The 11,375-nt window shown below is 48.1% G+C and overlaps 1 protein-coding gene across 2 annotated transcripts; it reads right to left on the bottom strand.

The window, feature by feature from the left end:
* Window positions 1-1,548: 1,548 nt before the first annotated feature.
* On the bottom strand, window positions 1,549-9,857 carry LOC110150809 (carbonyl reductase [NADPH] 3). Of its 2 annotated transcripts, XM_020913878.2 has the most exons (3): window positions 9,366-9,854; window positions 7,399-7,506; window positions 1,549-2,035 (listed from the first exon to the last, which is right to left on the bottom strand). In XM_020913878.2, the coding sequence occupies exons 1-3, from the start codon at window positions 9,652-9,654 to the stop codon at window positions 1,599-1,601; spliced, it is 834 nt and encodes a 277-aa protein (XP_020769537.2). In that variant the 5' UTR covers window positions 9,655-9,854; the 3' UTR covers window positions 1,549-1,598. The 2 variants fall into 2 exon arrangements, with proteins under 2 accessions (XP_020769537.2, XP_070323055.1); XM_070466954.1 differs by lacking the exon at window positions 7,399-7,506 and having other exon boundaries at window positions 9,366-9,857.
* Between the last annotated feature and the right edge of the window lie 1,518 nt (window positions 9,858-11,375).

The following is an 11,375-nucleotide window of genomic DNA, read 5'->3' as shown; positions in this document are numbered from 1 at the left end:
CTTCGTGTCGGAACCAGTTTCAATGTACTCAAATATGGGAAATCAGAATGTGTTATAAAGCTGGGTGGACAGAACTAAGGAAACAGGATGCATTTATAGAAACAGCCAGGGAGGGACTTTCCTGGTGGTCCAGTGGTTAAGACTCTGCGCTTCTCATGCAGGGGGCCCGGGTTTGATCTGCGATCGGAGAACTAGATCCCACATGCCACAGCTAAGACCTCGTCCAGCCAAATAAATAAAAAAAGAAAAGAGCCTGAAAAAAAGAGAAAGAAACAGCAAGTGACAGCTGGAACATGGATGGGACCCACTCTGTAGCCCTGGGACCGCTCCGGAGAATCGTGGTTCTCTCAGTGCAATCCCCACGCCAGCAGCCCCCGGGAACTCGTTGGAAATGCACGCCCTTGGGCCCCGATGCTGAACAGTGGTTTATCACACCCTCCAGGTGTCTCTGCTGCCCTCTATTATCTGGTGACCACTGGACTAGGTTGTACGTCAAGGCTGTATATTGTCACTCTGCTTATTTAACTTACATGCAGAGTACATCATGAGAAATGCTGGGCTGGATGAAGCACAAGCTGGAATCAACATTGCCAGGAGAAATATCAATAACCTCAGATATGCAGATGACACCACCCTTATGGCAGAAAGTGAAGAAGAACTAAAGAGCCTCTTGATGAAAGTGAAAGAGGAGAGTGAAAAAGTTGGCTTAAAGCTCAACATTCTGAAAACAAAGATCATGGCATCCGATCCCATCACTTCATGGCAAATAGATGGGGAAACTGTGGAAACAGTGGCAAACTTTATTTTTGGGGGCTCCAAAATCACTGCAGATGGTGATTGCAGCCATGAAATTAAAAGACACTTGCCTCTTGCAAGAAAAGCTATTACCAACCTAGACCGTATATTAAAAAGCAGAGGCATTACTTGGCCAACAAAGGTCCATCTAGTCAAGGCTATGGTTTTTCCTGTAGTCATGTACAGATGTAAGCGTGGACTATAAAGAAAGCTGAGTGCCAAAGAATTGATGCTTTTGAACTGTGGTATTGGAGAAGACTCTTGAGAGTCCCTTGGACTGCAAGGAGATCCAACCAGTCCATCCTAAAGGAGATCAGTCCTGGGTATTCTTTGGAAGGACTGATGCTGAAGCTGAAACTCCAATACTTTGGCTACCTGATGTGAAGAACAGACTCATTGGAAAAGACCCTGATGCTGGGAAAGATTGAAGGCAGGAGGAGAAGGGGACGACAGAGGATGAGATGGTTGGATGGCATCACCAACTCAATGGACATGAGTTTGAGTAAACTCCAGGAGTTGGTGATGGACAGGGAGGCCTGGCGTGCTGCAGTCCATGGGGTCGCAAAGAGTTGGACACGACTGAGCAACTGAACTGAACTGGACTGGACTAGGTTTGTCTCCCTCTCAGGGCTAGAGTTTGGGCAGAACAAAATCGCTCAGCTCCCTTCCAGAACCAGATGCTTCCTCACAGGGAGACTGTCATCGCGGCTCCCCAAGGACAGAAACAGAATAAAACTACCACGCCACAACTCATTCATCCACTCCCCAGACATTTATTAAGCCTCCAGGGCCGCAGCAGACATTCACCAGTTTTGGACGACTTTGTCGCAGACTAGCTGACCATGGGGCTCGGTGGCATCTGGCGGCAGGAGGGCCAGGTAGACGGGAGTCTCAGCCCCCTCCTCCACCGTCCTGGAGGCGTGAGCGCCCCCCAAGTCCGTCTTCACCCACCCGGGGCAGCATGCGTTCAGCAGAATCCTGTCAGCTTTCCTCTTCTCCTCCAGGCGCCGTGCCAGAATTCTTGATAAGACCGTGACCCCCAGTTTGGACACCCCATAAGCTGAGCTGGGCCAGCCCTCCCTCTCATGCACCTCGTTTTTCGTATCCTCCACAAACTTCTTCATGAGGTCCACCAGGTCTTCCTCCGTGAGCGTCTTGCACCGGAACTTCTCCTGCAGATCTTCGCTGCAGTTTTCAAGGGCTTGAGAGCCCTGTGAACTACTGACATTCACCACTCTGCCTGAAACAGGGTAATGAAAATACAGAAGCATGTCACAAGTACACCATCATCAGCTGACGGCTGACTGCTGACAAACATGAGATTCAGTCATGGGGCAGGCTTAATTTCTGATTTAAGAAATGATTCTAGTAGTCATTACAGAAGGCTCCAAAAGGCATTTGAAAAAGAGGCAAGAAGGCACCTGTGGATTTTAATTTTTTGTGCTTTGTCCTCCCAAAAAGAATGTAATGAGAACATAATTCCATTGAAAACATGTGCTAAAGAGCAGTGATTTTCCATTAGGTGAATAAGAGGCAGGTCTGCAGCAGGACCACCAGATAGTTCTGTAAAACACAGCCCCCTACACACACACACACACACACACACCACACACACACACACACACACACACACACACACACACACACACACACACCACACACACACACACACACACACACACACACACCACACACACACACACACACACACACACACACACTCAAGGTGTTTGTGAACTTGCTTTCCTGGAGACAGCGCCCTCACCTTTAGATTATTTCCTAGGGCCAACGGGCCACCTCTGCATACCTGAGTGCCAAAGTCAGAGTCAAGCCATCCCTTGCCGATGACCCTTGTCTGTCCTTAATGATGGATACTCCCACATGCGGAAGGGGTTGCATCTCCAACCCGAATTTGATTTTCATCACTTTTTTTTTAGCCCGTAGTTAACAAATAATTAAATATAATTAGTTTAATGAGTTAATCTTCATTTTAGCAATGATTCACAGCTACTAAAGAGACAGTTCTGTCCATAAAATAAACTAGGCCCAAAACTAGAAAGCAATCTGAAGCATTGGTGGAGATCCCCAAACCAATTTGTCCAACATCAAGAAACACCAGATTTGGGGAGTTCTTTTCTCCCATGTTATCCTGAATCCATGTTCACTGCATCCAACGGAATAACTGGATTTTATTTCACTTGTGGCATTCACCAGAGGTACACCTTTGTGGGGTGGGATGTGAACTTGCTGGGGTATCTTTGCAGGCCCAGCCCCATATGGAGATGGCCTCACTCTGTCCTTGTACCTGAGCATCCCATGTAGTCCCAAGCACCTAAGACTCTTCAGTATTTTCTTTTCTTTTCCTTCCTTCCTTTTCTCTCTCTCGGAATACCTATTTCTTTCCTAACTTTTAACTTCCAAAAACTTTGCAGCCTACACAGAAGTTGCAAGAATAGTTTAGTAAACATCCATATAACCTGCAGCTGAGCTCACCAACTGCTAACATTTTGCCACATTCGCTTTTGCTCTTTCTCTTAATTGTAGACAGGTAGCATAAGGCTTCACCTTAAACGCTTTAGTATACCTAAGTAAGGGTGCTCCCTTCCATAACCACAAAGGTGATCACACTCAAGATATTTATCAGGGTACAACACTATTATCTAATGTATAGTCCATATTCAAGTCTCCCGGATTGTCTCAATAATCTTCCTTTACAAGTTATTTTTTTTTCATCCAGGGTCCAATGTGGAATCACGGATTGTGTTTAGTTGTCCTTTTTAGTCTGTTTTAGTCTAGAGCAGTTGACAGTGAGCTTGAAGCCTCTAAGCCATTGGTTTATAGTATTTCCCCCAGTTTGGCTTGGCAAGATTCTTTTTTTATTTTAATGATTATATTCGTCTCAATATTTTGATCAGGAATTCTGCTTTGCTGAAGTTACGTTCTTCATTAGTTGCTAAGCAGCTTTGCTCTCAAATGCTTGGCTGGTACAAGGAATTAAATTCAAACAGGAAAGCAGGGAAGAAAAGAAAAAAAATTACAGGAGCTACTCTAAGCCTTTGGTGGAAATAACCTTCTAAGAGGAAGGCGTCTTCTTTGATCTCAAGGCACACCTCTGGGGGAGGGGCCAAGGGATGACAGTGGCAGCGGCTAAATTGGCCCAATCAGCCCTGAGAAGGACTGAGACACACCCCCATCACCACTACCCTTTGAGGGTCAGGTGGCCCCACCTGTCTGCAAACAACCTCTAGAGCATCCCGGAAAGAGTGGGCAAATAGCTCCCCCTAGTGGCTCAACGTATTAAAAAGCAGAGACACTGCCAACAAAGGTCCATCTAGTCAAGGCTATGGTTTTTTCCTGTAGTCATGTATGGATGTGAGAGTTGGACTATAAAGAAAGCTGAGCGCTGAAGAATTGATGCTTTTGAACTGTGGTGTTGGAGAAGACTCTTGAGAATCCCATGGACTGCAAGGAGATCCAACCAGTCCATCTTAAGGGAGATCAGTCCTGAGTGTTCATTGGAAGGACTGATGTTGAAGCTGAAACTCCAATAATTGGGCCACTTGATGCAAAGAACTGACTCATTTGAAATGACCCTGATGCTGGGAAAGATTGAAGGTGGGAGGAGAAGGGGACGACAGAGGATGAGATGGTTGGATGCCATCACGACTCTGGGAGTTGGTGATGGACAGGGAGGCCTGGTGTGCTGCAGTCCATGGGGTCGCAAAGTCAGACACGACTGAGAGACTGAACTGAAGTGGCTCAACAGTTGCTTAACCTATTCACTCAATATTGAACCAACAAATGAGCTGGATAACTTTCTTTAAAGTGGCATTATAAAGCTAAAAAAAAAGAGTGGCTTTTAAATCAATTTTGAATGAGGAGAAAGTGATTCCCTATAATCCAAGGGGCTATGATGTTCAGCGCTTTGTCCTCTAGGTAAACATGAGGTTTGTTGAAAAGTCACAATTATTCTCAATGTGTTGCAAACTGAAGATTCCTGCTTTGGTAAATACTGTTACAGAAAACTGGTTAAAGACAGTGATTCACCAGCTTTGGGTTGATCCCTGGGCCCCACCCTCCCTAAAGCTTTCTTTTACCTTTCAAAATGGCTTGTTCACAGTCATTTGACATACTGTGATCCTTCCCTCACTAGAACTAATTATCCTGATTTGATTGAAGTTAGGAAACGGGGATACTGTTTCCAGTTCTATTACTACCTGACTGTGTTCACTTTTCTGGGTCTCAATTTCCTTTTCTATAAACTGAAGGTATAGGAATATAAATTTTCCTCAATATCTTGCAGCTTTCAAATTCTATGATTCTAAAGTCCGTAGGGAGAAGACTTCCTGATACTTGGTAAAAGACACAGCTACAGTGAAGCACTACACAGCTATAAAAAAAGATTAAGAAAACTTTCTGTCCTGACCTGGAATGAGTCCCAGATACAGTAAGTGAAGAAAGCCAGGTGGCAAACATAATGTCTTTTTTTTTTAATAAAGGGGGAGCAAAAATTTATATACATTTATTTTTGCTTAGAAAATAAATAAATGCTTGCATTTATTTAATTTTATTTTTGGCCATGCCCCACGGCTGTGGGATCTTAGTTCCCCACCAGAGATTGAATCCTGGCCCTTGGCAGTGAGAGCGGTCCTAGCTTACTGGGCCACCAGGGAATTCCCTAGATTTGCCTTTAAAAACTTCATCCCCAGGCTTTCCCTGCTGGCTCAGTAGCATAGAATCTGCCTGCCAATGCAGGAGACACTGGTTCAATCCCTGGTCCAGGCAGATCTCACATGCCTTGGAACAACTAAGCTCATTGCCACAATTACGGAGCCTGTGCCCCAGAGCCCAGGAACAACAACTACCGAAGCTCTCGCCCTAGAGTCCGTGTTCCACAACAAGAGACGCCACTGCAAGGAGAAGGCTGCCCAGCACAACGAAGAATAGCCTCTGCTCACTGTAACTACAGAAAAGCCCGAGCAACAGCCAGCACCGCCAAAAATCAATCACTCAGCCAATCAAATTAGAAAAACTTCATCCCCCTGGCCCTGGACACTCACCAACTCCATGCCTCTGGTCCCAAAGCTTCCTTGAACTGGTACCTCTAACTCTTACCTGTGAGCTTTCTATGATCCCATCCCACTAAAGAAATCAGTAAAGAGAATTACCTGTGGAAACTGGGGATGGGCAGGCGGGTGGACCTCTCACCATGCATCTTTTAGATTTAAATATCTTTGCACCGGAGATCATCTTTATTAAAAACATTCAGTAAGAAAAGCACATTTTCAAGAAAAAAGCTACAGAGCTCTTCTTTCCCTAAGAATCATGATTGATTTCTTGGAAAGAAAGTCCTCAGAGAAGCCAGCTTTCTGTCCCCATCTCGCAGCAGAGTTGTGATTTACACAGTTAGTATTCTTTGTCAGTGAGTCTCCCCGACTGGACTCTGTGCTCCACGAACTGGACTGTCTGTGCCCACAACGCTCACCACTGTGACGCAGGCACCAGAGTAATGCCTGGGTTATGGTAGGTGCTCAATACATGCTTGTGGAAACAGTAATAAATGTTATTTAGTGAATACGTGAAGGTGTGGGTAAGATACTTCCTAATAAAGAAAAGTTTCCTCTGGATGTTCTGAATCAGCTTGGCAAAGGTTGGTTATGAGAAGAAAAGAATACAGACAAATTCATAATCATGCAAGAATAGACCCTTTCCCCAGGCCACGGGTGAGCTGGGTGAGGACTGGTCACCTTGGGGAGTTGAGAATGACTTGCTGAAGTTGTTCAAAGGCAAGATGCCTTATGGGACTTGCAACACCTCCTTCTAAGTTTGAGTTAATGACTTGGGATCCAAGATTGCTGTGTATCATGCGTATCTTTTATTGTTGTTTTGCGGGAGGTGGGAGTTGAGCCTTTAATAAATGGTGATGGGACAACCGGGTAGCCATTTGCAAAATGGTTCATTTAGATCCCCTCTCCTTCCTTCAGTTCAGTTCAGTTCAGTCACTCAGTCATGCCCGGCTCTTTTTGACCCCATGGACTGCAGGACGCCAGGCTTCCCGGTCCATCACCAACTCCCAGAGCTTACTCAAACTCAAGTCCATCACGTCAGTGATGCCATCCGCCCATCTCATCCTCTGTTGTCCCCTTCTCCTCGATGAATCAAGTATCTAAACATGCACATATCTATGCACAACTAAGGGAATTCATGCCTACCAACACACAAGTTAGGGAGAAAAAGTGAAATGATTCTTCCATAAATTTGGTGAGGGATGAGATGGTTGGATGGCATCACCGATTCAATGAACATGAACTTGGGCAAAACTCCGGGAAATGGTGAGGGACATGGAAGCCTAGCGGTCTGCAGTCCATGGAGTCTCGAAGAGTCAGACACAACTTGACAACCGAACAGCAAAGTACCTGTCTTTCAAACAAAGCTGGAATGTTCCAATGAGAAAGAAGCCAGATACCATGAGAAAATAACGCAGTTTTCTACTTTTTCCCCTGTGGAGAAATAGCCCCCCCAGGACACTCCCGGGGGACAGGTCCCTGTGGCTCACTCCTTGCTAAGGGAGGCCAACCTAACCGTCGGCAAAGCTGGACTCACCGTGAGGTTTTACTATCGGCAGTAACTCGTTGCAGACATTTCTCGTGGCAAAGAAGTTTGTCTTCAGTGTCACCTCAGCTTGAATGTCAAAGGGTGTTGGATCATCAGCTTTTCAAAAAGAGGAGGAAACAAGGTCACACATTTCCCCCCTGAAATTCTCAAGACAAAGGGGATCTTATCTCTGATTAAAAGCAGAGCAAGGTAACTTGAAAACAATTTCAAGGGCTCCCCTGGTGGCTCCGTGGTAAAGAATCTGCCTGCCAATGCAGGGAACATGTGTTCGATCCCTGATCCGGGAAGATCCCACGTGCTGCAAAGCAGCTGAGCCCGTGGGCCACAACCATTGAGCCTGTGCTTTAGAGCCCTGGAGCCGCAACTACGGAGCCCCCGCGCCACAACTACTGAAGCCCGAGCACCCTAGAGCTCGTGTTATGCGACAAGAGAAGCCTCTGCAATGAGAAGCCTGCGCACCGCAACGAGAGGGTCGTCCCGACTGCCGCAACTAGAGAAAAGCTCGGACAGCAACGGAGACCCAGCACAGCCAAAACTTTGTAAATAAATTAAAGCCAGGAGGCTGGTGGTTCTCAGACGTCCAGCCTCTATCTGCAGCATCCGCAGGGCCTGTTAGAACACAGCTTTCTGGGACCTGCCCCCAGATTTGGGGATTAAGGAGTTCCGGGGTGGGGCTTCATAATTTGCATTTCTAATTCAGTTCCCAGCGGACGCTCCAGCTACTGGTTTGCGAGTCACACTTGGAGCAGCAGTGGTCAAACCCATCTTGAAAGGGCATAAGAGGAGGCACCTGGGGATTCTGCTAAAATGCAGATTACAGTTCAGCAGGTGTGGGGCTGAGGCTGGCAATTCTGCGATTCTCGCAGTGCCCAGGGTCGCAGGCACTGATGGTTGACGGTCCACACGCCGAGGGGCGAAGGTTGCCAGATGGGGTCAGTGTGCCCCCTGTGTGTGCTCCACCCATCCCTCAGCTGTGGGCTCCAAAGGGGTGTCTGCCAACTCCCCGCCTGAGCGCGCATAAAGCCCGGCAGACTGAGTTGCCCGAACGGGTGCCCCGGGCTACCCAATGCCCAAGGCCAAGGGAGATGAAGACTTAAGCTTCACAATGCTTCCTTTTCCTCCGCTCGGCCTCTTAGATTTCTGTTTCCCACTAGGTTGTGAGGCCGGCCTTTTATTATTTCTACCCGCAGCACAAGACAGATCAATAACTTTCTTATTCCAGTCATGGAGCAAGTAATCTCCGTCTCCCTGCCCCTCTCCAAAGGAAGATGCTACTTAAAACCACCCTTAAAAAACAAAAAACAAAAACAGAACAAACCCTCTCTGTTTGATAACAAGCGGAGCTTCCCTGGGGGTGGGAACCACACTCGCTTCCTTTTTGCCAGAGCCTATCAAAGCCCGGCGTTATAGAGACCCAAGTCCACCAGCGTGCATTTGCGCGCTAATCCGTGTCTCAGACTCACTTCCTGTCCCGAGCAGATGCCTCCTGGTGTTTGTGAATGCGCCCTTTGAGGGAAAGCGAAAGCCCAAAGAGAGCTTGGAGACCCTTCGCAGAGCAAATGTTTCTGGCACTAGAAAGCTGATGAGCTTAGCAGGGCGTGGTCCCCTCCCCAGAGACCGACTCTCTTGCAAAACTCAGCAGCTGACGGTTCTGGGAGGGTCCCGGGTGGCGCACTGTGGCGCACAGGCCCGCACAGGCCTGCGGGCAGGCGGGGCACGCTGTGCCCGGCACCGCGGCTGCTCTCGAGCGAAACGAACCGCTCCCGCGACTCCGTGGGAAGCGAGAACCGGCCGTGGGAGGCGAGAGCTGAGCGCATCCCGCGGAGGGGGGGGGGGGGAGCGGGGGCGCTGCCTTTCCAATCACTCCCGTGGACGGGTGGGGGCGGGAGGCGCGTGCAGTTCGTCGCCGGGCGCCCTCGGAGAGCCGGAGACATCCCACCCACCCCTTCACCTACTCTTGAAGGCGATGCCCGCGTTGTTGACCAGCACGTTGAGCCCCCCGTACTCCTTGCGCAGGAAGTCGCGTAGGGCGCGGATGCTTTGCAGGTCGTCGATGTCCAGCTGGTGGAAACGGGGGCTCAGGCCCTCCGCCTGCAGCTGCTGCACGGCCGCCCGACCCCGCGCCTCGTCCCGCGCCGTGAGCACCACGTCCCCCGGGAACTCCCGGCACAGGTCGCGCGCGATGGCGAAGCCGATGCCCTTGTTGGCCCCGGTGACCAGCGCCACGCGGGTGTAGGACGACATGGCCGGTGTGCAGGGCGAGCGGGGCCCTTGGGTGGAGAGCGATCCGGGCCGTGGGCCACCGGCGGCGCGCGCTGCGGAGACCCGTCCACAGTCTGAGAAGCCAGTAAGACCTGGGTTCTAGGCTCCAGCGCTGTGACTTGTAGAGAAAGAGGCTCCGGTCCTGGATCCCTCCCCTCCTAAGAGGGGCGGTCTGTTCCTGAATGTTTTGTAACGCCCCTTTCCCGGGTCCGCCCCCTCCCCGCGAAGCGCTCTCTGTTGATGCCGCCTCTGAGCCACGTACTGAGCGGAGCGGTGGTCTGCGCGGGTGGAGAGGGGCTTCCCCTAAAGCATAAACCAGACGGAGGTGAGTCGAAAGGGTCTGAAGATTTACTGCAGTTTGAATGAAGAACTAGTGCAGGAGAAACCCCAAAGGAGAAAAACAAGTGCTGACAATTTTCTTGGGCAGGCGCCGGTCATCCACTGCAAAACGAGGATGCTTGCTTTTTTCTTGAATACAGTTTAATGATTTCGACACGGTACCTGCTTCTTAGGACCTCGATCCCGTTCCTTGCTTCAGAGAAACTCAAAAGAGGGAATGAGAGAAAAAAAAGGTCCCCAAAACAGATTTCCAGGTGTTGGCCGGGTACCCAGCTCTGTGGGATCCCAGTGCGTCCCCACGTGGGCGAGAGTGTTTATGAAACTCCCATTGTGTGCCAAGCGTCTTGCCGGAATGTTTTAATTCATCTTGCATAACTCCTATGGGTGCTAAGTGTCTCCCCTGGAGAAGGAAATGGCAACCCATTCCAATATTCTTGCTGGGAAATCCCGTGGACAAAGGAGCCCGGTGGGCTACTGTCCCGTGGAATCTCAAAGAGTCGGACAAGGTTAGCAACTAAACAACAAGTAGGATATACATTTGTGTGTGTGTATATATATAAAATTTCTCCCAGTGAAATCTCTGTGCCCACAAAGTTTAACTGAAAATGAATCTCCAAAGGTGTGTCACAGTGTGGACAAGCAATTAGAACTCTTCAACCCTCTCTTTTTAGTGTGATCCGAGTGCATTTGATTGGTGACTTTCAGATTTACAGAGAGCAGTGATTTCATGACTGAGCTTTTCCCAAGCACAGCTTGGCTGAGCTACCCAAGCCTGTCACCTTGGCAGCACTTTCTTCATCAAATCAACAAGTGAGGTCAGGAAGGTGGGCACCTGCTGTGGCTCAGCAATTATTTTCTTTTTTCCCCTAAAGATTATTTGGATCTCTCTTTTCAAAATGTAGGGCTACTCAGGTTTTCTACTTCTTGAGAGCTTAATTCATATTTTCCAAAACATTTGTATATTTTATCTAGGTTATTGATTCTGTCATGAAGTCATTCATAATAATATGCCTTTATTAATCCTTGTAATATCCATAGCAATGCCACGTCTCTCCTGATATTGGCAATTTCTGTCTTGCATATTTTTTTTTCCTGATCTGTCTGGTTAAAACTATTAATTTACTTAAGGAAGAAGCTTTTGATTTCATTGATATTTTTCTCTATTTTTTCTGGTTATATTTCTTTTCTAATGTTTATTTCTTCTCTTCTCACTTGGGGTTTTATTGGCTCATCTTCCTCGTTGGTTCGTGTTGCGCTTCTTTTTGTTTGTTTTGGTTTTTGTGGTTTGACTATGGAAGCTGAGATCATGGATTTGAACTCTTTCTTCTTTTCTAATATAGACACTAAGGGTTATTAATTTCCCT

This window comes from Odocoileus virginianus, chromosome 4 (genome assembly GCF_023699985.2).
Source record: "Odocoileus virginianus isolate 20LAN1187 ecotype Illinois chromosome 4, Ovbor_1.2, whole genome shotgun sequence".
Lineage (NCBI taxonomy): Eukaryota > Metazoa > Chordata > Mammalia > Artiodactyla > Cervidae > Odocoileus > Odocoileus virginianus.
Note: the sequence above shows the minus strand (reverse complement) of the source record. Positions and strands in the feature narration are given on the sequence as shown.

Bases quoted from the DNA above. Each gene is read 5' to 3' on its own strand.
- LOC110150809 (XM_020913878.2), bottom strand. From the start codon at position 9,654: ATGTCGTCCTACACCCGCGTGGCGCTGGTCACCGGGGCCAACAAGGGC. The intron at 7,507-9,365 runs GTAGGTGAAGGG...CTTTTTGAAAAG, and splicing joins CGCGGGCATCGCCTTCAAGA to CTGATGATCCAACACCCTTT. The intron at 2,036-7,398 runs GTGAGTCCAGCT...ACCCTGTTTCAG, and splicing joins GCCGATAGTAAAACCTCACG to GCAGAGTGGTGAATGTCAGT.